Here is a 26,515-nt window from a genome sequence, read left to right as displayed (position 1 = left end):
TGCGAATACCACCACCAACTGCGCCCTTGGCATGCAGCACAGTCAGCAGAAAGCAGAAACACTGCTAACAAAAACAAACTCCAAGACCCAGGAGCTGCATCTGCTGCAGACCCGTCCTCTGCATGCTGGGTTACTTATATTAACACCAAGAACCTAAGAGCTTTAGCTATTCCCCTCTGCAGGGGATCTTCCCAACCCAGGGATCGAACCCAGGTCTCCCACATTGCAGGCAGATTCTTTGCCATCTGAGCCACCAGGGAAGCCCCAAACAAATAAGAACTAACCACAAGATGTACTGGGTAGTCAGAGGATGCCTGTTTTGATCAACAAAATTCTAACATATCGTAACGTATTTTTAGAACATAAATGGATCCTTTTTTGTTTAGTTTTTTAATTGTTAATTAATTTGAAAGGTGAGCTCTAGGGAGAATTTCAATAGTCTCCGAATCTACCGGTGAAAGAAACCAGGGTAACTGGCCACTAGCGTTTGATTCTGTACTTGACAAGGGCAGGAAGTCAGCTGATTAGAGAAAGGTAACAATACAGGATCTTCCGAACAAAACCTTGTGCACAACTGTTCACAGCAGTGTTACTCACAACAGCAAGGGGTGGGGGACAAGTGAAGTATCCATCTGCTGAAGAATGTTATCCATGTGGGGTATGCACATAATAGAGTATTATTCCACAATAAAAAGGAATGATGTACTGATTACGTGCGACAGCATGGACGACCTTGAAAACGTGATGTTCAGTGCAAGAAGTCAGTCCCAAAAGAACACGTACTGTGTGATTCCATTTTCTGAAATGTCCAGAAAAGACAAAACTCACTATCACAGACTAGTGGTAGGTTGCCTCGGGCTGGTGGGGACGGACTTGGGAGGAACGGGGAGTGACTGCTAGTGGAGACAGGGTTCTTCGGGGGTGATGAAGATACTCAAACATTGTGCCCATTGCTTCACAACTCTCAATATGCCAAATACCACTGATTACACTCTTTAAATGAGTGGAATTGTATGGAATGTGAGTTACATCTCAAATAAACCTGTTTAAAAAAAAAAAATCAGAACAGAAATACGAAATCATTCTCTCCCATCCTTTAATTTCAGACAACCCTGCTCCACTAGGGTAAAATTCAGGAAGGTTTAAAATCAGTCTCTTGAGATAAACAAAATTCTACAGTTGCACCATGCCATCTGAGAAGCTATTCCACCTCACCTTTGTTATTACACTGTCCCTTCTCTAAAACTAACATTCCTTGCAGGTTTCACTCTTCCCCAGCGGACTTTCTCACACGCTCCCTTCTAGCAGAAAAAAAGGAAACGCTGCTTTCGGTCAATCAATCTAATCAAAAAATTTCACTAACATCCTGCAGAGAATAAAAAATGGGACATCCAGTAGGAGTTCATCATGCACAGAGGTGGTATTTCTAGGGGACCAATGACCTGCTTTAATTTTGATGTCTCACTTATTAGCTCCTTGACCTTGAGGAAATTATTTAAACTGAGCCTCAGTTTTTGGAGACCACAATATCTCATTTTTACCATGAGAATAATACAGTAAGCCACCTCTAGAATATGCCATACTAGAGGCACAATAAGAGTCCTCCATTTTTTCTCTTTTCTATGCTCGTCAAGGAATTTTCGAGGGGTCACTAAAGGGTGAGATGGGACCACACAAGTCAAACTGGATTTGAATCCCAGTTTCTGGGCTTCCCTAGTGGCTCAGATAGTAAAGAATCAGTCTGTAATGCAGGAGACTCGGGTTCGATCCCTGGGTCTGGCAGATCCCTTGGAGAAGGGAAAGGCTACCCACACCAGTATTCTGGGAAATTCCATGGACAGAGGACCCTGGTGGACTACAGTCCATGGGGTCACAAGGAGTCAGACACAACTGAGCAACTAACCCTTTTTTTCACTTTTCTCCACTTAAGTAGCTATGGGCGGCTATTTTTTCTGGGCCTCCATTTTCTAATCTGTGAAACAGGGAGAATGCATGTACTTACATCCTAAGATTACTTGGGTGATTAAATGAGAGAAATACTTAATACAATACCTGACTCAAAAAAAAAAAGCTATTATCATTCTTCTTGTTGTTATCAGTAACTGGAGAGAAAAGACATGAAGTTAAAGAACAATTAAGGATCAATTCAATCACTTGTACCAAAATCCTAAAGTGCAGAAAAGCCAGGGGTGAGTGGGGAGAGGGAAGCCGCGATTGGGGACATCACAGAAGAGGCAAGTGTTAAGATCGTGGGGTGACTGACAGGGACTGGAAATCCGGAGTCTGATTTTTTGATTGCTCTGTTTTCTGTTGTGTTTTGTTTGGCACATACAGAGAGGAAAAGGAGGGAGTGAGTGACAGTCGATCAATTATGTCTGACTCTGCAACCCCATGGACTGTAGCCTGCCAGGCTCCTCTGTCCATGGGTTTCTCCGGGCAAGAATACTGGACAGGGCTGCCATTTCCCTCTCCAGGAGTAAAGGGAAGAAAAGATCAAATGCAAAACAGAGGTGCTAAACCTGGAACATACGGGACTGAGACAGAGGCAGCTGAAGCCACAGAGACTGGTGAGGAGGGTGGGGGGAAACCCAGTGGCTAAGGAGGGGCACGCTGGATCCCAGAGGCAGATGACATGGGAGCTCTGCAGGGAGAGAGCCTCAAAGGAGGCGGGGTGGGGAGCAAGCCGGCTCAGGGCCGTCACAAGGGAAGGCCGCGGGTGATACAGCATCACAGGGTCCTAGGCTCCAGGGCACAAGCAGGGAGCCGCCAAAAGGCCCCGCCTTCCCCACAAAAGGCAGTTCTTTCTAACGATAGTGCGCGTGGTGGGAATGGCAAACACTTTTAGAGTCTGGTGGACGGGTTACACCCTGGCTTCTAGAATCCCGGGCAAGCTGCTGAGCATCTCTGGGTCTTGGTATCTGCGCTCCACAAAATGCAAGGTAAACACCTTTCCCAGGCCGAGGGGAAGAATGAGATCAGGTCTGCAGGGTGTCTGGCACCCAACAGGTGCACAGCAGTGCTCTCAGATCCTGGAGTTCGTTAACCAGCACGATCCCGAGGACGCCCAGAAGGTTGGCTCAGTTTCAGTTTTTCTATCAATAAACTAAAATGCCACTCATAAAGAGAATTAGAATATTTGATTTAGTGTGACTATGTGGACAGTTGCGCTTCCCTGATAGCTCAGCTGGCAAAGAATCCACCTGCAATGCAGGAGAGTGGAGAAGATATCACTGGAGAAGGGATAGCCTACCCACTCGAGTATTCTCGGGCTTCCCTGGTGGCTCAGACGGTAAAGAGTCTGCCTGCAATGCAAGAGAGCCCGGTTCTATTCCTGAGTCAAGAAGATTCCCTGGAAAAGGGATAGGCTACCCACTCCAGTATTCTTGCCTGGAGAATTCCATGGACAGAGGAGCCTGGCAGGCTACAGTCCATGGGGTCGCAAAGAGTCAGACACAACTGAGCGACTAAGCACAGCACAGCACATAGACAGTTAATAAGCTGTTTCAAAATAAAGAAAATGAAGGTCAAAGAACAGAGAAACATCAGTCTTCAAATAGTAGGCAAGAATTCAGCCATAAAGCACCAGTTATTCTGTGTTTTAAAATGGCTTGTTTGGACTGCCCTGGTGGCCCAGTGGTTAAGGCTTTGCCTTCCAGCGCAGGGGGTGCAAGATTGATCCCTGGTAGGTTAGCTAAGATCCCACGCACCTCTTGGCCAAAAAACCAAAACGTAAAACAGAAACAGCGTTGTCACAAATTTAATCAAAGTGAAAGTGAAAGGTGACCAGTCGTGTCCCACTCTTTGCAACCCCATGGACTATACAGCTTATGGAATTCTCCAGGCATGAATACTGGAGTGGGTAGCCTTTCTCTTCTCCAGGGGATCTTCCCAAACCAGGGATTGAACACAGGTCTCCACATTTCAGGCAGATTTTTTACCAGCTGAGCCACAAGGGAAGCCCATTAAAGACTTAAAATGTTCCACATTTAAAAAAAAAAAAAGTAAAAATGTTGAAAAGTTAAAAAAATAATAATGAAACAGCTTGTTATTCAGGGATAGTGCAGCAAGCAGAGAGCTAAAGAGGAATTGGTTGTTCTACGTCTCAAGTTGGGTAAGAGCACACAGAAGCAGTTTTAGTCTACCTTATTGAGGTACAATCAGTATATAACAAAACGCAACCTTTTTACGTGTAGAGTGTGATGAGTTCTGACAAATGCATACTTACCTGTGCATTCACCATTAACCCAAGACAGAAACTGTTTGCATCAGCCCTTGTACCTCCCCAGGTCTTCATGTCCCCACCCCAGTCCCAGCTTCCTACCTGCTGTCTGTCCCTAAGACAATGTCACTATCGTCATTGAAGCCATGCTTACACTTTGTATAGATTCTTCTATGTATGCTATATTTCATGATTTTAAAATGAGTGATGTATTTGCCCACTAAAATTAATGACAAATGCCAAAGACCTTCCTGTGAGGGTTCCTTGGTGTGAAAGTTAAAAAGAGAAACCAGGGACTTCCCTGGCGGTCCAGTGGTTGGGACTTGGTGTTGCAATTCGACGGTGAGGGTTTGATCCCTGTTCAGGGAGCTGGGATCTCTTGTGCCTCGTGGTCAAAAAACCAAAAAAACATAAACAGAGAAGGCAATAGGTAACAAATTCAATAAAGACTTTTTTTTAATGGCCCACATTAAAAAAAAAAAAAAAAGAGAGAAACCAGCCAAGCATTGTCATTCCCCGTCAAAGGGCAGCAGTCTGGGCAGGTGATGGAGATGACCAGAACAAATTGCTCAGATCCTAAACCTGATCTGAACTCAGTGACCAGAGGGCCTGAGCAAGTCACTTACCTCATCTCCATTTTCAGTTTATCTTAATACATGGTGCCTATGGTTCCATGAGTAACAAGATCACGTAATTTATCATCCAAATCAGGATGCATTATAAGGAGGTGCTATTACACATTAAGGGGCTTCCCAGGTGTCGCTAGTAGGGAAGAGCCCACCTGCCAATGAAGGAGATGTAATCCCTAGGTTGGGAAGATCCCCTGGAGAAGGGCATGGCAACCCACTCCAGTATTCATGCCTGGAGAATCCCATGGACAGAGGAGCCTGGCAGGCTACAGTCCATAGGGTCGCAGACTCCGACACGAGTGAAGCGACTTAGCAGTCTTTATACATTAAGCCAGGGCAAATGGTATCAACCAGACTGACCCCAGAAAACCTGGTCTATAGGATACTTAGGAGCGCTCCATAAGAGCACCTCTTGTGATGTCCACAGTGACCTAAGGCTCTCTTGAGAAACGAGTGTTGCACAGAACTATACAAAGTGATATGTTTGAAAGCTGAAGTCTTTTGTCCTAAGGTGATGGGGTTCCCAATGTTTACAGTGGCATTATTTACAACTGCCCAAGTATGGAAGCAACCTAAGTGCCCATCAATAGATGAAAGGATAAAGAAGATGTGGTGTGTATATATATATATATACACAATAGAATCCTGTTGTTCTAAGGGGCTAAGTCGTGTCTGACTGTGATCCCATGGACTGTAGCCGGCCAGGCTCCTCTGTCCATGGGATTTCCCAGGCAGGAGTACTGGAGTGGGTTGCCATTTAGTTCCCTGGGGGATCTTCCCAAGCCAGGAATCAAACTAGAGGCTCCTGCATTGGCAGGAGGATTCTCTACCACTGAGTCACAGGGAAGTCACCAACAGACTACTCAGCCATAAAAAAGAATGGAATTTTGCCATTTGCAGCAACACGGATGGGCTTGAAGGGTATTATGCTAAGTGAAATAAGTCAGAGAAAGACAAACACTATATGATATCACATGGAGAATCTAAAAATACAACAAACTAGTGAATAAGACAAAAAAGAAGCAGAGTCCCATTGGGGAGAGGGAATACAGGGGTAGGGAAGAAAAGGTTTATTATGGAATTATATGAAGTCAAGGGTATGAAACTTTTGAAAAGTGTAAAGCACTACAGAATTTAAAGAATCTTTCATTCAATTAAAAAAAAAAAAAAGGTAATGGGGCTTATCCAACCCAATTGTGTTAGGAGATCACAAACAAGGAGACCTGGCTGATAGAGAAGAGGAGGGTTCTAAAAGAACCTCTGAGGCCACTGAGACCAGAGGCTGTGCACACTGAAAAAATGAACCAACCTTAGAAAGACCCTGGCAGCCTGATGGTGAAAACACTGAGCTGGGCTAGCCTGTCTTTGTCATTCACTCTCTAAAAACGCAGACATTGAGGGCACTGCCAAGGCACATTACCTTGGAACTCCCACTGTGTAAATTTCACATTGAGAAATCAAGTCTTCATTAACATACTGATTCCAAGGACTTTAGGGGTTAGGGGGGCGAGGGGGAGCAACAGCAAGTCTTCACAGCTGCCAAGTGAATTTCATAAAATAGATCAGACTTTGGCACATTAGCACTCATAAAGTTACTGCATGGTGCCCTTCAAAGTACGGCACAGACGCAAGAAAGCATTCATTGCAAATATCTGAACAAACCACGGAGGAAAGTTTATTACAAGACGATAGCCACTGGAAGGACTGGTACAACTAAAATTAACTTTGATTTATCCAGGCTTTCTAAAGACTGAAAACTACACATAATTGCCTTAAATTGCATGCAGAGATTATCATCCTCACCTCTAAGGGAACTGAACAGAGAAAAGATCTGTTTGCCTTCAATTGCACAATCAGATTCCTTTGAATTAGATCGATTTGCATTAACAAAAAATTTTGGTTATTTAGCCATACATTGTGCTGCCATTTTAGTCAAAATGGGCTGCTGTGTTATTTCATTTATAAGATTATAAAAGCAACTAATTAATGCATTGAAGGATCTTCATTACAAAATAAAATGCATGTTTAGAAATCAACTCAACGATTGTTATTTAAAAAAAAAAACAAACACAGAGAATGTAAGTACTCCTACTGCAGAGGGAACGCTCTAGAAAGTATATTACTTGATGACTCACTCAATGACCATTCATTTCTCACTGGAGGGAATAAAATCAAGTAAATTTTAAATAGGCTGTTCAATTAAGTTACGGACTACAAAGTCTAACAAAATTTCATAACAAAACCAAAAATCTGAAGGTGTACTTAAATTTTTAAATAACAGAAATGTTGGAGGATTTTTTTTAATGAGTATTGGTGCTTGCTGGAAAGCACAGTTCTTAGAAATGGAGCTGGTAATTGGCCACTGGAAACTGGTGAGTATCAGGACTAGAACTCCCCAGGCATCCACCTGGATCCTCTGTATCCATTTATTTTAATGGGAGACATGAGTCTGGAGTGGAATTTAACTCAACAGTCTCTGAGTCACCACAGGGACTACCTATCAAAATGCTCTGGGCTTGATTCCCATCACAAACTCTCGTCTACGGATCCATAGCTCCAGCTCTAAATATGTAGAGAGCACAGTATAGGAGAAGAAAACTTAATTCCTTCTTCCCTTCTAGGTTCTTGGTTGGCCTAGTAACTAAACTGCTATCCAACAATGGGAAAAAAACTAATTTCCTACATATAGGAGCTCGTAAATATAAGACACTGAAAGAAGTAACCAAAACAGACCGCTTTTATATATATTTTAGACCCACCCCCTCTCAAAAAATAAAAAAATAAAAAAACAGTAAACCTCCTAAAAATTGACAAGACAAATGAGTTTGGACTTGGGGTAGGAAATGAGTGAAGAAATAAAGTTTATTTACACAGCCATCTCCACCCTGAATTCTTCTATTCCCTCTTTGGTATGGAGGGTATCCCTGTGTCTCTTTTGGTATCTCTTTCACACGAGGTATTTAGTTTCAGTTTTCAGGGAGACTAAAGAGGCCAGAATGTTTTTAAAGTAACTTAAGTTAAAAACTGTGGTGCTGGAGAAGACTCTTGAGAGTTCCTTGGACTGCAAGGAGATCAAACCAGTCAATCCTAAAGAAAATCAACTCTGAATATTCATGGGAAGAACTGATGCTGAATCTGAGGCTCTAATACTTTGACCACCTGATTCGAAGAGTCAATTCATTGGAAAGATCCTATTGCTGGGAAAGACAGAAGGCAAAAGGATAAGTGGGCAGCAGAGGATGAGATGGTTAGATAGTGTCACTGACTCCATGCACATGAATTTGAGCAAACAGTGGCTCAGAAAGTAAAGAATCTGGCTGCAATGTAGGAGACCTGGGTTCAAGCTCTGAATCAGGAAGATCCCTTGGAGAAGGGAATGGCAACCCACTCCAGTATTCTAGCCTGGAGAATCCCATGGACCTAGGAGCCTGGTGGGCTACCAGTCCATGGGGTCGCAAAGAGTCAGACATGACTTAGCAACCGAACAACAACAGCAAAGTTCAAAATAATCAATATGCCAAAATGGCCTATTCTGGGGGTGGCAGATTCTGCTCCTACTAATGGCAAGAGACTCCAGCACTTCTTCAACCCGAGTTCAGATTCCAGCTTCAGCTCTGGCTCTACTGGCTCTGCAAATGTACTCAGGTTTGCATAACTGATGTTTCCTTCTGGGCTGCAAGGAGACTACCTGCCTTGCAAGGCCGTTGGGAGGACTGAAAGAGGAAATAGCCTGAAGGACCCTGGACCCAGACCATCTCCCCTTTTGGTTCCCTTACCAGTAACTTCGGGGTGATACTGAACCTCTCAGCAGGCCTTGGATGTAACGCCTTCTGATTAAAGTTCAAACCAAATGCTGGACACCAGGAAAGTAAGAAAAGCAATCACATGTTGAAATCTACATATTTATTCTTTAATCTCTGCATCCTCACAGACATGTTCTCACTCCTTGGAGAAGTATTTGAGGAATGAATGGAAAACACATAAAAACTCAGAAGATATAGTCTTGGCTCAACCACTTGGTAACACAACCCAAGGAAAACCATTTCGCCATCTAATCCGGGTTTCCTTACACCTAAGATCTGAATATTTAGCTCTGGAAGAATAAATAATACCTACTCTCTGTGTGCTAAGTTGCTCAGTCATGTCTGACTCTTTGCCACCCCATGGACCGTAGCCTGCCAGGCTCCTCTGTCCAGGGGATTTCCCAGGCAGGAATGCTGCAGTGAGCAGCCATTCCCTTCCCCAGGGGATCTTCCCAACCCAAGAATTGAACCCAGGTTTCCTGCACTGCAGGCAGATTCTTCTCTGAGCCAGTACCTACTCTACCAACTTCCAAAGACTGTCAAAAGAATATAAATAATGCTTACACACAGTGCCACCAGGTATACTGAAGCTTTCTGGATATCACAATCATTTTATTAATGTCACAATATTTCTAGGAATTTAGTCTTTCTGTGCCTTAGAAGACTGAATCTCTTTTCTAAAAATAACGGACTGTGATAATAATAATGGCAAATGTCAGTGCCAAGCATTGATCTGAGCACTTTACACATATATTCATTCATTGCCTCTGCACAATAATCCTAGGATTATGATCCCTCATTGCAAGACAAGGAAACTGAGGCTCAGGGAAGTTAAGCACTAGCTGTGTTCTTGTGAAACCAGGACTGAGAGCCAGCCATGTGCGCCCTTAGCCACTATGCCAATGACAGGCTGATGACACCCAGTTATTTATCGTACTGAAGACAAACTATGACACGTCAACCCTTGGGAATCTAGGAAAGCAAGTGACATCTACTGATCACTCACTTAAGCCAAACCCAAATTCTGCTCTGGGGACTGTATCTCAGCTCCTCGCAACAGCCCTGAAGGTAAAAGAGTATTTTTTTTAATTAATTTATTTAATTGGGGGCTAATTACTTTACAATATTGTGGTGGTTTCTGCCATACATTGACATGAATCAGCCATGGGTGTACATGTGTCCCCCATCCTGAAGCCCCCCTCTCATCCCCCTCCCCATCCCATCCCCCTGGGTTGGCCCAGTGCACCGGCTTTGAGTGCCCTGTTCCATGCATTGAACTTGGACTGGGGATCTGTTTCACATATGGTAATATACATGTTTCAATGCTGTTCTCTCAAATCATCCCACCCTTACCTTCTCCCACAGAGTCCAAAAGCCTGTTCTTTATATCTGTGTCTCTTTTGCTGCCTCACATATAGGGTCATCGTTACCATCTTTCTAAATTCCATATATATGTATTAATATACTGTATTGGTGTCTGTCTTTCTGACTTACTTCACTCTGCATAATAGACTCCAGTTTCATCCACCTCATTAAAACTGATTCAAATGTATTCTTTTTAATGGCTGAGTAATACTCCATTGTGTATATGTACCACTGCTTTCTCATCCATTCATCTGCTGATGGGCATCTAGGTTGCTTCCATGTCCTATTGTAAACAGTTCTGCGATGAACATTGGGGTACACGTGTCTCTTTCAATTCTGGTTTCCTCGGTGTGTATGCCCAGCAGGGGGACTGCTGGGTCATATGGCAGTTCTATTTCCAGTTTTTTAAGGAATCTCCACACTGTTCTCCATAGTGGCTATACTAGTTTGCATTCCCACCAACAGTGTAAGAGGGTTCCCTTTTCTCCACACCCTCCCCAGCATTTATTGCTTGTAGACTTTTTGATAGCAGCCATTCTAACCGGAGTGAGATGGTACCTCATTGTGGTTTTGATTTGCATTTCTCTGATAATGAGTGATATTGAGCATCTGGAAAAGAGTATTTTCACCATCAACAAATTACAAACCTGGGGACTTGCCTGGTGGTCCAGTGGCTAAGACTCCACACTCTCAGTGCCAGGGGCCTGGGTTCGATTCCTAGTCAGGGAACTAGATCCCACACGCCACAACTAGTCAGGGAACTAGATCCCACACGCCACAACTAAAGATCCTGTGTGGCACAACTAAGACCCTATGCACCCGAATAAATAAATATTAAAACAAAACAAATTACCCACCTGAAGTTCAGCAAGACTCAGCAATTTGCTTCAAATTCTAAAATTAATAACCTGGGGGAATAATATGTAAAAAATACACCAACTAGGCAGAGCAGCGTTTCCATCCCTGCCTGTCTCCGGCACGGGGCATTTCCCAGACCAACTCGTCTCAGGTCTGGATGCCTCACTGAGCCCCAGAGCTGGCCCCTGACTTATGCCCACGTGAGGTTCCTGGGTTGCTCAGGGGTAAGGAATCCATCTACCAGTGCAGGAGACACGTGAGATGCGGGTTCAATCCCTGAGTCAGGAAGATATCCTGGAGAAGGAAATGACAACCCACTCCAGTATTCTTGCCTGGGAAATTCCATGGACGGAGGAGCCTGGGGGGCTGCGATTCACGGGGTCGCAAAGAGTGGGACATGGCTGAGTACACACTCACAGCACAGCAGCCGGCTCCCCGCACCGGGTGGAAGGGACACCCAGTCTGCTGGGCCCGCTGACCAAGGGGCCTGGGAGGGAGCTGGGCTTTCTGACATTGGGTCAGAACGGCCTCAGGGAAGAGAGCAATCGCCCAGAGGCAAGAGTTTCACATCCTGATGCAGAATTCCATGTCAGAAGGGAGTCTGCATTTTTCCAAAGGCCCAGCTCTGCCAGGGGAGGGTTGGCGGGGGAACCAAACCACCACTTACTACTTTATTTCCACAGGAAAATGGATTCCAAGTGCTGAGAAAAGTCTTGCTCTGACAGGCGGACCTCCAGGCCTGAGTCTGGGTGGGACGGCCCCACGCGTCTGTCAGTACTTTGGGATCCAATTTACATGGAGCCCAAGCATGTCCTCCAAACCACATGCTGTAAAATCCTGAACTAACACGTTTAATCTGTAACTGCGCTTCGTTTCCTATCTTTTTCTCCCCAGCTTTGGACCACATGTTATTAAAGGTTTCACAGTATTTTTTTTTTTCTTTTAGAGTCCTTCCTCCTGCATGGTCTGGGTGGGGCTCCTCCTGGATGGTCTGGGTGGGGCTGACCTGAGAAGTCTAAGGAGGGAGGGAGCTTCCTGGCTGGGAGGTGTCCACCACCCTGCTGTGTGACCTTGGGCAAGTGGCTTAAGCTCTCTGAGCCTCAGTGTCCTCAGCCATTAAACGAGGGAGAGATGTGAAGGGGTGATTTCTAGTTATCGAGAAACTCCCTCTTCAGGCTACAGTGGTCAAGAAAGGCATTTCAGAGGCAGGTGGATTTCAACTGGATATCGGAAGTTGGGTGGAACCCAAATGGCAGTTGGGAAGGTAAGGAGATATTGAGCTCCTACTACAGTTAAAACAGAACACTCAGCAAGAATTAAATGAGGAAATGTATATATTACATATATTTAATATATCTGTTTACATATAAAGGACATGGAACAATGCCTGACACAGGAAAGAACTTGATAGTGTTGTTATCATTGTTATAAGCATTGTCCTCACAACACGACTCAGTATCCATTGTGCCCATTTTACAGGTAAGACATCAGGTCACAGGAAACTGATACTCCGAGTTTAAGTTATCAGGTCAGAGTGACACAGTTAACAATCGACAATACCAAGATTTGGACCCTGGTCTTTGAGGCTCAAGAGAGCTGATTTTTAACCTCTAAGCTACACAACAGGGAAGACAGTCCCTTAGGCTAAGGACTAAAAGGCTTTTTCTGAAAATGACACTTAAGTTACTGAGAATACAGTACTTTCGGGGCTTCCCAGATGGCTCAGTGGTAAAGAATCCACCTGCAATTCAGGAGCCAGGAAGATCCCCTGGAGAAAGAAATGCCAAGCCACTCCAGTATTCTTGCCTGGAAAGCCCCATGGACAGAGGAGCCTGGTGGGCTGCAGTCCACTGGGTCGCAAAAGAAGCAGACACATCAGCAACAAAACAACAGTCTTCCAAATACGTTACTTGAGTCCTTACCCAATTCTGCAAAATCTACAGGGACAACTATATCTCTATTTTTTTTCCTCGTCCACAGCTGCTACCCTTGCTAAGTGCTCAAAACCTGTTTACTCACTTCAACTGTTAACTTCAAGCGACATTTGATACAATAAAACTCCCACCTGTCCCTCTCAGAAGTCATGACAACTCAACCTCTGGATGTAATCTGGCTTATCAAACACTTGGCAAATGTTGAAGAAAGTACTCTTACCTGTTGAGAAAGAATAACTCTAGGGACCCACCAACCACCAAAAACAAGATTCTAAATTTGAGCGAGGTGGTGGGGAGAAGGGGGACCCAGACTTTAGTCAGAGTCACCCATTTTTAAGTGTGTATGTGGCCCCTTCCTTTTACAGGACATCAGGTACTCAGAAACATTTACTGTGGGGAATAAGACAGGCCTGGCCCAGGCCTCCTGGGAGGGCAGGCTTACACAGCACAGTCACTGTATCCAGGCCAGGAGGAGTGTGTGCTGGGCTGAATCGAGTTCCCCTAGATTCGTGCACTGAAGCCCCAGTTCCTCAGAACATGATCTATTTGGAGATCAGACCTCTCAAGTTGTATAACTGCTCACAAGGTTATACGAGTGGGTTATGGGCGGGCACTAATTCAGTGTGACCGGTGTCTTCATAAGAAGAGGAAACACGGACCCACAAGGAAACAGCAGGGACGCTCAAGGACAGAGGAAAGGTCACAGGAGCACAGGGGCAGGCTGGCCACCAACAAGCCCAGGAGAGATGCCTCGGGAGAAACCAGCCCCGCCGACACCTTGACTTTGGACTCTCAGCCTCTAGAACAGTGAGGAAATAAACTTCTGTTAAGACACCCAGTCTGCGGTATTTTGTTACAGCAGCCTGAGCCAACTAGTAGAGTGGGGTGATGGCTGAGAAGCAAAAAGATGCCGTGTGGGGGAAAAAAAAAAAGGTGAGGACCAAAAAAACGGCATCAGATCAGCAAACCGTGCGTCGTGGCAGATCCAAGATGACGGACTGAAAGTGCAGGGACTAAGAGACGGCTTCGAGTAGGAGAGAGGAGAGGAGCAGTGCACTGATATTAATCTAGCACTTTCTGTCCCTTGTATGGAGGGCACACACGAAACTAAGGGAAAATCCCTGCCGAGCCAGACCTCACGGGCCAGCAAAGGAGGAAAGAGTTTAAGCATGGGGAAAGTACCAGAGATGAAGGCAATAATTCACAAAAAAGCACCATAAGGAAATAATGCCAAAGTGTCTTAAAGCTGCGCCTGATTCTGTGCTCAGATCTACATGGAAGGGCTGCCAGGGAGCCCCCTGTCTTGAGGAGGCTGGGGACTGACCAAATGGGAACAGGGTTAAGTAGACTCGTCCAGGGCAGAAGGGCTTCCCTGATGGCTCAGGCAGTAAAGTGTCTGCCTCCAATGCGGCAGACCTGGGTTTGATCCCTAGGTTGGGAAGATCCCCTGGAGAAGGAAATGGCAACCCACTCCAGTACTCTTGCCTGGAAAATCCCATGGATGGAGAAGCCTGGTAGACTACAGTTCGTGGGGTCACAAAGAGTCAGACACAACTGAGCAACTTCACTTTCATGCTTTTCCAGGGCAGAAGGTGGGGAGGTGGAGGGGTGAAGCGAGGGAAATGACCTGGAAAAGGGAAATGCGGGCAATGGGAAGAAAGGCCAAGTCAGGCAGTCTGCAAGGGGAGATGCTATCTTTGAACTCATCACAGTTGCCTGCAGAGAGAAAATGCAGTAAATCAGAGCCAGGCTGACGGAACCAGGTAAGATGTACTGATGCTACTTGTAAGGCTGTGCAGCATCAACATCAAAAAATAGGGAAGAACATTGGAGGATGTAGAGAATGGACATGTGGGCACGGGAGGCAAAGGGCGTGGGGACGCACTGAGAGAGCAGCACTGGCATATACACCAGACAGCAAGTGGGAAGCTGCTGTATCACAAGGGGGCTCAGCTCAGTGCTCCCTGAGGACCTAGAGGGCTGGGACAGGGGTGGGAGGGAGGCTCAAGGGGGAGGGGACATATGACCCACAGACCTGACTTACACTGTAGTACAGCGGAAACCAGCACAACACTGTAAAGCAGTTATACTCCAATAAAATAAATACATAGAATATTTTTTTTTAAAGGAACATTTTTTCCTTTTTTAAAAAAGGAGGAATACCTTGCGTGGCAAAACTCCATGGCCAGAGCTGCAGAGGTCAGCTGTCAAAAGCAAGACCACAGGAGAAGCCAGAGGATTAAGAAAACCAAGATGGGGCTTCCCTCTGCCCCTCTGGGGAGAACAGTCAAGGGGAACCTCAAGGCTCACTGGGCCAGAGAGATACGGACTGTGTTTCGAGTCACAAGGTCTTAGGGCCCCTCCAGCAAAGAGACTGAGGAAGCACAGCAGAAGGAAGAAAGCAAATATCAAAGAAGATTTCCAAAATTATAAAGCCTGACCCCGGAACATCCTGGAAGGGTTCCAGGTACCATAAATTAACCTGGCTCAGTATCAATCTCCTATGAACATAGGAACAATAATTTCTCAGCAACCCCAAATTAAAACGTTTCTATGATGCAAACCAAACACTGCTTGTCTCCAATTTTTTTTTTTTTTTGGTCCCAGTATCCCTCCTTTATGACCAATGGAGGATCCAGATAGGAAAAAGTAGGAGCACACCCAGGAATCTGACTTTGAGAAAGGCATCTCACTTCTACTTGCTTGCAGTAAAAGCAAGAGAAGCCAAATTCTCACAGTTCTTCGACTTTCTATCCATGTAAACAATCTCACTCGATTTTTGAATTACTTTGTGGGAACAGATGGTTTCCAAATGTACGACTTCTTACTACAGTATATGGAAGCAATACTACTGAACTCTGAAATTAAGATGAAGAGAACACAGACACGCTTCAGGCCTGCATCTCTATTGGCAGGCCTAAGGCTTACATGGAATCCTGACCATTCTTATTTTTTTTTCTTTCTTTTCTCTCTTGCCTTTTTTCTTTTTTTGGTTAAACAATTCACACCACATACACACAAAAACTTCTCTGAAATATCATAGCAACTGAAAATTCTGCTGCAAAAACCCTTCCATGCCACGCACGAAAAATAGTAGCAATAAAACAGAAGCCTCTTGACTTTCTTATAAATTATACATCAGCTATGTAAATATAGTTGGGTTTTGGGTCTTACATCCTTAAGCCTTTTACGATAGGGACTTCCCAGGGGGTGCTATTGGTAAAGAATCTGCCAGAGTGAAAGAGACGAGGGTTCAATCCCTAGGTTGGGAAGATCCCCTGGAGAAGGACATGGCAACTCACTCCAGTATTCCTGCCTGGAAAATCCTCCCATGGACAGAGGAGCCTGGCGGGCTACAGTCATGGGGCCGCAAAGAGTCAGACATGACTGAGCACACACATAATTTTATATTTGAAATAAACATCACAGTTAACTCCAAATCACCTGAATTCCAACAAGTGACACCGTCACTGAAAGAGCTCGCAAACGGTAATCGTGGTGGTAGTACCAGACCTAAGCCCAGGCCAGCTTTCCCCAATGCTTTTCTAAGGCAGAAGTCTAATCTTCCAAAAAGCTAAGCCAGATCTGGCAAGTAGCATCACAAACAGAACTCTATGAGGCACAGACAAAAGTTCAAGTCATGTGACCCAACCGACAACCCCGTAAGCACCTTAAGCAGAGTTCATAGCAATTCTGCCATTTAAATCGCCAAGTCTCTGGAAAAGCAGACTCAACAAAGCGCCAGGAGGAGATGACTCTGGGAAGATATTAAGAGAAAGCAAATGCTGCCCAGCATAAATATAAAAAGTCTTTATACCTATTATCTCTAGCCAAAGAAATTCATATAGCAAATGAAAAATTTGGTGCCACAGAACTTTCATACAACAAGAAGTTTGTAGCAATAGTAAATGCCTCCACACTACTTATAAACTGTACATAAATAAAGGCATCGGGTATGTAAATATAGTTGGGCTTTCTTTTTTGGCTAAGCAAGTCACACACATATAAATGTATATAGATGTAAGTATATAGATCTGTGTGTGTGTTAGTTGCTCAGCCATGTCCGACTATTTGCAACCCCATGAACTGTAACCCACTAGGCTCCTGTCCATGGGATTTCCCAGTCAAGAATACTGGAGTGGGTTGCCATTCCTTTCTCCAGGGGATCTTCTCAACCCAGGGATTGAAGCCAAGTCTCCCACACTGCAGAGAGATTCTTTACCGTCTTGAGCACCAGTACATCCAAGTATATAGATATATACCAATTAAATCAGGTATATAAATACACCTACAGGTATAGGTAAATAGTTATATCTATATAACTTACAGATATCATAGTTATATCTATGGATATAGGTCAATAGATATACATAGATATGAAAAAGGGGAATAATAGAAAAGTGCACGCAAAAGGAAGCAACTTGTGTTTAAATATTGATAAGTAATGACGAAGTTGACTAACAACTTCTAAGCCTTTGTTCACACCAGCAGAGACCAGCTGTGTTCACACACAGCAAGAGCAAAGGTAATTAACCTCTGCACCAATCAACACTAACATGGATTTCAAATGTTAGTGTTTATATTTTAAATGCTTACCTACCCTTTAAATGCTAAAACCAAAGAACTGCTAAACCACAACATGAAAATTTTAAGTTGCAACAGAACTCAAAAAAAAAAAAAAAATTCTTAGTCAACAATTGAAGTTAAAATTTTTAAATAGTGAGGTTATGCCAAAATTTTGCCTAATAACAGACACTCACCAAAAAAACAAATAAGATGTCACAGTGACTAACGAATTAGCCGGTGGAATACTTTCAATGATGGTCAAACCCTGGGCTGACCTTTATAAACTGGCACAGCTCAAAAATTCCCAGAGGTTTTGTGGCCTATGGTTGCATGCTGTTATTCTGGAAACATGATTATCATGTTCTTGCCTTTTCAATAAAGAGCGGCCCACGATGCAAGCAACAAGAATGCAGGTGTGTTTGTGGAGACTGTTCCTGCCACACACAGAAACGTGGGAGAGCACGCGTGGCTGTGGTGCAGAGACACCATGCACACGGAGGCCTGGCAGCGCTAACAGCTTTGACTACTAGAAGTCCTCTAAATGGCAACCCACTCCAGTGTTCTGGCCTGGGAAATCCCACGGACAGAGGAGCCAGGCAGCTACAGTCCGTTAGGTCACAAAGAGTTGGACACGATTGAGCGACTAAACCACAGTGAAACCTGGCCTTCCCTGGTGGCTCAGCGGTAAAGAATCCGCCTGTCAATGCAGGAGACACGGGGTCAGTCCCTGGTCCTGGAAGATCTCCTGGAGAAGGAAATGGCAACCCACTCCAATATTCTTGCCTGGAGAATCCCATGGACAGAGGAGCCTGGCAGGCTACAGTCCATGGGGTTGCAAAGAGTCAGATACAACTTAGTGATTAAACAACAACAGTGAAACTGATCAACAACAATAATAAAAGGGAGGAAAAGCTGTGACTCCTTGTTTTTGAAGTATTAATAGTCAGAATATATGTGATGAATATAGCCATTTAAATGAGAGTGACTACAACTATAAATGATCGTTATAGCACAGTGACTAATCAATTCAATAGCAGAAACATAATTTGAAACAAAGCATAACTACAAAAGAACATCATGTTCTACAAAAACACGTGTGATTTCAAGTTTCATTACATTCATAATGAAAAATCTTTACGGCCAAAATTATGGAATAGTTTTTGAGACCAGATAGACTTCATCAAGTCTTGGGTGCATCCCAGTGACTAAAGGAAGCTAATATCCCAAGGATTCAGTTGAGACAGGATGGGAGTGGGGCAGGGGGACTCAGGCTTCAACAGAGAAGCCACAAATCTCAGAGAAGAGTCTTTGCCTCTGTAGATATTTGAGAGAGGTATCGCAGACAGACCAGGGCCTTAGTCCCACAGGCTGACATATCCCAGGCCCCAGTAATCCGCGGTGCCCTACAGGGTCCTAAGAGCCCTGTGCCGCGTCACCCCATTGCACGGTGACGGCCTGAACACCTGTCTCACTTGTACGCACAGCAGATCTCAGACTGTCAGGCATGCCCCACATTCACACCATCTTTCCAACCACAGAATGTGCGTGCGGACTTCCATCCAAAACCAAGCCAGCCTACAAAACCTGACCCAAACCTCAGGTTAGCAGAGTCTTTCCCAGCCAGTTTAACTAAAATGACCTTTTTTTCTGAATTTTGCAGACAATGTCTATCTGTGCCACCGGCGTTGCACCTTGAGGTCCCCACGGCTTCCCGGTTCCCATGGCCGCCCCAGCAGCAGCAGCCCCGGCGGCCTGGCCCACCTGCTCCCCTTTGCTGATGTCCAGTGGTTTTATTTCCATCCTTCTGTCTGAGGCAGGATACCAGGGCCTCAAACCCTGTTCCTTCCCACATGTGACAGGGGGAATTAAAGGCTGTGTATCGTGTTTTTCATGTTTTGTTTTGAAATTAAAGGATGCAAAATAAAGGGGGCATCCCTGGTGGCTCAGTGGTTAAAAAAAAAAAAAAAAATCCACCTGCCAATGAAGGAGACACAGGTTTGATCCCTGATCTGGGACGATCCCACATGCCTTGGAACAGCTAAGCCGGTGGGTCACAACTGTTGAGCCTGCGCTCTAGAGCCCGGGAGCCGAAACAATGGAGCCCGCATGACCTCGCGCCTGTGCTCTGCCACGAGAGAGGCCACGGCCAACGAGAAGCCCCCGCACGGCAACTGGAGAGGAGCCCCCACTTGCTGCAACTAGAGAAGAGCCTGCACAGCAGCCAAGACCCAGCCCAGGCAAAAGTAAATAAACACATAAATAGAAAATTACATATATATATACACGTATATATTTAAAGAAGATGCAGGGATTTTATTTTAAAAAAAGATCACGTGGCATCTCATGTGTGCTCCTGTCACATCTTACTCTGTGCACCTCCTCCAGCACCAGCACTGGCACTTACAGGACCTCACTGAGTACTTTTCTCATCTGTATTCCTGCCTGGGCGAGCCCTGCATTTCCCATATCGCCTTTCCTGCTTCCAGCCACCCCAAAAAGAGATATCAGCAATAACATACCCCACTCTCTTCTTAATGTGACCAACTTTCAACAACTGTTCTGTACATCGGATCCAAGATTTCCTTTTCATTTTCCAGGACCTCCAGCAATCAGCCTGAGACAGACTCTTTTCTTACTCCTCTTTTCAAGTCACTTCATTTCAGTCATACAAACACCCTTTGGAACTTCCTTATCCCCAAATGACACTATTTAATAAATCAGCACGAGAACAACAACAACAAGTTTGCTTTCCCAATGAACGTATTTGTGTACTTTTTTCTCAGACCTGACTTTCTGCATCAGTTCGTATTTATTACTACCATTTGTGCTATTTTACAAGCTACTGCAAGTCACCTTTAATACAAGGCAGAGTGTATATTTCTAAACCAAGATAGCGTACATCTCCTATAAGTCTTCCCAGTTCATCCTTCAAAATCTATTTCTTCAATTATCTCCACCCTCACCGACAAGGAGAATGAAAACTCTATCAGAAGAGGTCAAGGGAGTCTCTGTTGGTCTCTGCTGTATCCTTGGTACCTAGAACAGTGCCTGGCACTGAGCAGTGCTTGGTGGGTACTTGCAGAACGAATGTTGGGTGAATGAGTCTCCAGGTACCCTCCTGGATTTTACTCCTCTCCACCCCTTCCCTGTGTGCGTATATGCCAAGTTGCTCCAGTCGTGTGCAACTCTTTGCAACCCTATGGACTGTAGCCCTCCCCAGGCTCCTCTGTCCATGGGATTTCCCAGTCAAGAACACTGGAGTGGGTTGCTGTTTCCTCCTCCAGAGATCGAACTCACGTCTCTTATGTCTCCTAAACTGGCAAGCAGACTCTTTACCACTAGCACCATGGTCAAGAACACACACACTAGAGTGAACTCATCAGGGTTCCATCCCTGGTTTAGCATCTAAGTAGAGCGATGACCTTGAGCATGTATTACTCAACTCTCCCCAGCTGTACAGGAGGATCTGAACGTGCTTTTCACAAGGACCCAGCAGGGTGATGCAGAGCCCAGTCCGAGAGCTCATAGTGGCTCTTCTTCCATTCAGCCAGGGTCACCTGTGCTAACACACAGCCCTTCTTTCCCCAGCTCACCAGCCAGAAGTCTAGATCCTGACGACCAAACTATTTGCACTCAAATATGAGTAAATTGATTGGCTCAAAGAAAGGGGGAAGGCCTATGAGTGTTGGGTTTTTTCCTATGAAAGGGATGTATGCACTTGATTAACAGAGCTTAAACATCTATTGAGCAGCCCTGGGCTTCTATATTTCTATGTTTACATCTGGGTTTTCAACTCCTGGCCAGATAAGCTACATTACCCAAGAGGGCAGTTCTGCTTAGGGTGGCTGCCAGAAGAGTTACTTTTACAAGGCATAAACCAAATGGCCTGAATTATACAACTGAATGGGGAGATAAAGCTTTCTCTGTCACTCCCTGTCTTACAAAATTTATGAAAAAGTCCACTTTACATCTCGGGTCTTCAAGGATCTTTGTGTGTCCTTCTGATTTTAAGAGATGTTCTGTAAACTAAATATGAACCCCAGAGAATCCACTGTCTCTATTGTATATGTTACTATTCAGACACTCCACTCTTCTAAAACTCTTATATGCAGGAAATGTCAGCACTGTGCACACTGGAGGTAGTTTTAACTCTTGCTTTATTTCGAGTTTTGCTCTTCCAAATAAGGAACAGTGCTCTGAGTAAACAGAGCAAAGGGCAGAACACAACTGGTTTACACCCAGCTTTGACCTGAGGCAAAAATGTTTTTGCAAAAGCAACTCTTTAACACATTTGGGTAATGAAATTTCATGTAAACGAGCTGTCTACATTGAATACTCTTTACTTCAAGAGTTGTCCTAACTTCCTACAAACTCCAGTGTCATTCCTCCTCCCATAATTAACATTGCCTTTATCCATAGGGAGTTAACCCTGACGGCTCAGATGGTAAAGACTGTCTGCAGTGCAGGAGACCCAGGTTCGATCCCTGGGAAAGGGAATGGCTATCCACTTCAGTATTCTTGCCTGGAGAGCTCCATGGACAGAGGAGCCTGGTGGGCCCAGTCCATGGGGTGTCAAAGAGTCAGACACGACTGAGGAACTAACATTTTCAGTTCACTGTCACTAAGGTTAAGCCTCCAAGATTTAACTAGTTAGAATTTTCTGCACATAGAACATGTGCAAGTGAGGTTTCGAATTAAAATCTTGCAGAACTCACAAGCACAGCTCACCACAAACAAGCAAAGAAAGGACAACGGAAATCGTGTTTTAAACACCACCATGCTTCACACAGTTAGGTCTGAACTGAAAGAGGTGGTCTCTGCTTTTAAAAGCACCGGTCTTCTCCAAGAAACACCAGTAGGGCAAACACATCAAGTTCACCCAACTTTGAAATAAACCTCAGAAGTAGAGGAACACTATTCATTGCCTCCTTCTGAACTTACAGACACAGATTATTATTGGTCCTGCAAGCTCCATGTTCATATCCAATGAAATGAATATCCTGCCAGCTACATTTTCAGCAGTCATATCCAATCCTGCCATAGCTCACCTTACAATCTGCCGCAAAGGGGAAGTCCAACTTAACAACGGACTTTTTTCCTAAATTAATGATTCAGGCAATTCTTGGAATAACTTCCACTTGAGAAACTGCATCTAAGTGGTCCAATCAAGAACCTCCCCAGCTGTTGACAACTCAACTCTGGAAATTCCCTCCTTTTTGCCCATTCCTGACTATCCCTAGATCCAAATTGCAAAGTTTAATGACCCCAAAGAGTGCTTTCTGCCTCTAGTGAACTCAGAAGTCTTGTCTGAATATTCATTAGGACTCTTAATAAACGTGCATTGAATTAAAGAGGGGAGCGCTGGAATCTAGCTCCAAAAGGCCACTGTCTGTCCCCTCTCCCCACCCCCACCCTCCCGCAGCGGAGGAAACAGATCTGGAGCTGACAGTCAAGCCATCCAGGATCCCAGGGGTCTGACACTCGGCCTGTGACGCAACGACAGCCAGGAGGTCTGGTTGGTGGTTCCCAAATGGGGTACCCACTGCTCTGGGAAATGCTGGGAGGCAAGATACAAACCCTCCTCCAAAGAACTGAAACCCGACGGCGGGGAACCCAGGCAGTTCTACCTGGATCCCAAGGCCCGAATCGCATTCCACCAGCCTCCTTCCTGTTTATAGATCCTGCTCCAGTAACTCCAACTACCAAAGGGAAAGCCGACCTCTCAGAAATATGTCAACACACGACATAACTTGAAAACGCTGTATGCTCATTGGCGCGAGTTACAACTTGTCGGGCTCACGGGTGGAAACCAGCGCACTTTAATTACTTTTTTTTTTTTTTAAATATACCCTGCCGTCTCTTCCAGGGCCCCCGCAAAGATCGGATTACTGAGTACGAGGTAGCTTCAGTGGCAGGACCAAACCGCGTGGGCGGTGAGCTGGAGGCAAAGAACCAGCGAGCGGACAGCCCGGCGAAGCGGCTGCGATTTGGTTTCGCGACCAGAGCCGCCGCTCCCTCACACAGACGCAGGAAGAGGAAGCCGCGGGCACAAGTTGCCCGATCGCTCGGTGGTGTCGCCGAGGGGGGCCCGGCGGAACCGCGCCGGTGCCCTCGGGTCGGCGGAGGGCGCGCCACCTTTGTCTAGAGGCTTCCCAACCCGGACGGGCGGCGCCTCGGCGCAAAGAGGGCTTTGCCCGGGTTGGAGGCGCAGACGCGGCGCCCGGGTCCCCAGCCCCTGCGCCGGGCCCAGGAAGCGGCCGCAGCCGCCCGAAACCTCCCACTTCCACTGCGCGCACGCGGCGCGCCCGCAAGTCCCAGTCCAGCGGCCACTTCCCCGGCGCAGCAGCGGCGGGGGGGACCCACGCGCCCGCGGGCTCGGCGGCCCGGAGCAGCCCGGCTCTCCTCGGGCCGGACCGCCCACGCGGGTCCCTGCCTCGGAACAGCACGGGCCGCTGGACCCCCAGGTCAGGCCAGATCTCAGACTGGCCACCGCGTCGGGGAAGGCACGACAGCCCGCCAAACACCCACACCCACCGCCCGCCCTCGGCCCTCTCTCACCTGCCTGCACCGTGTCCGAGAGGTCATGAGCGGGGGCCGCGGTCCTGGGAAATTCCTTCAGTTTCCTGGCACTGAGGTTCAAGCCCCCGGAGTTGGCCGCTTCCTCCAGCGCGCGCTCCAGCCCCCGGTTCAAGGGCAGGTTGAAGCCCCCGCCGCCGCCGCCGCCGCCGCCTCCCGCGGCCCCGCCGCTGGCTCCGGTTCCTCCGTGGTGGTGGTGGTGGTGGTGGGGATGATGATGGGGGTGCAGCGTAGCCACCGACAGGGCAGGCACGAAAGGTTGGGGTTCGCTTCCCGGCGTCGCCATCTTCTCCCGGGCCCCCCCGCCCCGCCGCGCCGCTCCTGCGGGGGGAGGTCACACCTTTCCCCCCCGGAACGGGAGACGACAGCCCGGGGCCGAGTCCCCGCGGCGCTCCGCCGAGAGATGCCGGAGGAGGGGCGGAGGGTGTGGCAGGCGCGCGGAACCGGGAGCCGAGAGGCGGAGGCGGCCGTGGCAGCGCGGTCTCGAAGGTTTCCTGTCCCCGGGAAGCTAAGGACTGCGGCGGCGGCGGCGGCGGCGGCGGCGGGCAGCGCGCATGTGTCTCCTCCCGCCCCTGCGCCCTCCTCCCGGCGGTTCTCCCCTCCTCCGCCGCCCGCTCTCTGCTCCGCCTTCCCGCGGAGCCGTCAGTCCAGCCCCGAGCCTGCCTCCGCCGCCCCGGGCGCGGGCCCCGGCTGCTGCCGCGCGCCGGCGCCGGGCTGCCCCGGTACTCGCTTGGGGCTGGACGCGGGGAGATCACGGGGTAGGCGAGAGGCTATCTCAATTCTGCGAATTATTCGGATTCTTTGACCTCCAGTCCCCTCCCAACCCCCAGAGGCAGTGTTTCACGGTAGGATCAGGCTAACAGACGACCCCCGCCCCTAGCGTTTGGGCACCTCCAGTGGGCCAGACGCTGGTCTCCGTTGTCGGCGTTCGTGATCTCAGGAATCTAGGGGACCCCGTGAGCGGAAAAATTGTTTCCCTCAGCCCACAGAGGAAGTGAAGAAACCCGTCTGAGGTCACCCAGGCAGTCAGAGGCGGAGCTGGGTTTGAAAGGAGAGCCTTCGGACTCTAGGCTTGCGCTCCTGTAAACGCCGGGGCTGGACGCCGCTGCGAACAGCTTAGGAGTGGAGCAGAGCGTTTTCTGAGCGATGGCAGAAAACTACAGGCACAGAAAGGAAGGAGTTTTCAAGATGCAGGTCGTTTCTATGGTGGACAGAACCCACTGTCGTGTGAGGAAGAGGGGCTGGCTGTGGCTGGCTGAGCCCGGAATTGGGTGGAGTTGGAGGGGTCAGAAAGGCAGTGACCCCAACTATAAAATAACCCGGTCCCGGTTGGAGCCTGCGCACAGGTGTTCGTCAAGGTGACCTTGTGAGCTTCTTTTAGCCCCTGTTCACCTTCTGCCCAGACCAACACCAGGGGCATCAGAACTTCTGACAGCCTAAGAGTAGAACAGTTGGAAGGTTAATAAAGTCCCCCTCCTTTCTGAAGTTTCGGTTCCAACTCTCTAAGGCTCTATACCCAAGTCTTGAGCAGCGACCTTGTGAGGGACTTAGCTAGGGGAAGAGGATGCAGGTCAAATAAGAAAATAATTCAACCCTTGGTGGAGGGGGAGATGGTGTTTTAAGTGGTGATGCGGAAAGGTGATGGATCTAAAGTACCGCATGGTCGATGTCACTTGCACTGACTGAGCGCTGAGTAAGTACCTCTTGATTCCCTCAGGAGTCTAGGGTGAGTTCAAAGTTCTAACCTCGGAGGAGGAGACAAGCGCCACCTGCTGGAATCCTCCGCCAAAACCTCCTCTCACCAGCTCCTTTTTCGCCCCTCTGCCCCTCAGACTTTTTTTTTTTTTTTTTTTATGTATTTGGTTGTGCCAGGTCTTAGTTGCGGGCATGTGGGATCTAGTTCCCTAACCAGGGATTGAACCTGGGACCCCTGCCTTGGGAGCTCGGAGTTTTAGCCATTGGACCTGCAGGGAAGTCCCAGGCTTTTAAAAGCCAGGCTTGTGGATGATGATGATGATGGTGAATGTGCAAGCATACTTATAAAAATAACCTACGGTTTCCTTTCCTCTCTGGTATTTTTCCAAAAAGCCAGTGAGAAACAGAGACACAGAAAAAGATGCATTTCGAAAAAAAGAAAAAAGAAAGAAAAAGATGCATTTGAAAATCTTCCACTAAATCCAGGTGGTGGTGTGTGTGATCAGTCTGCAGGGTATGGTTGAGAACACCTTCTGACTGACTTCAAATGTAGTTCAGGCTGTGAATCGTGGTGCATCATGTACTATTTTAAGACCACAAATTCTTTTTTTTTTTTTTTAGAGGAAAATATGGGATATAGCAATCTGTCCTTATGTTAGGTTGACTTAGTTATGATAGCTTGCTTTAAACTTTTCCTTCTCCAGATTTCTAAAGTGTAAACTCCTTGAAGGAGGGACCTAGTCATGTTTGCAACTTCTTTCCCATAGCTCAAAATCCAGAAAAGTTCTTTGCATATGATGAGTGCACAATGAAGATTAGTAATTAAGCATTGCACAATAGGCCAAGTGGCTTACAGTTTGCTATTTGTTG

At 46.7% G+C, this 26,515-nt stretch overlaps 1 protein-coding gene across 3 annotated transcripts in view; it reads right to left on the bottom strand.

Moving 5' to 3' along the window:
• The window catches only part of LRCH1 (leucine rich repeats and calponin homology domain containing 1), a 213,350-nt gene extending 188,645 nt beyond the window's left edge, over positions 1–24,705 (bottom strand). The window contains exon 1 of one of the 3 annotated variants that reach the window (XM_061434584.1): positions 23,933–24,705. In XM_061434584.1, coding sequence (XP_061290568.1) covers positions 23,933–24,236 — 304 coding nt within the window. In that variant the 5' untranslated portion in view covers positions 24,237–24,705. The remainder of the gene's footprint in view (positions 1–23,932) is intronic. The other 2 variants (XM_061434585.1, XM_061434586.1) reach the window with 2 other exon arrangements.
• Between the last annotated feature and the right edge of the window lie 1,810 nt (positions 24,706–26,515).

This window comes from Bos javanicus, chromosome 12, assembly GCF_032452875.1.
Source record: "Bos javanicus breed banteng chromosome 12, ARS-OSU_banteng_1.0, whole genome shotgun sequence".
Lineage (NCBI taxonomy): Eukaryota > Metazoa > Chordata > Mammalia > Artiodactyla > Bovidae > Bos > Bos javanicus.
Note: the sequence above shows the minus strand (reverse complement) of the source record. Positions and strands in the feature narration are given on the sequence as shown.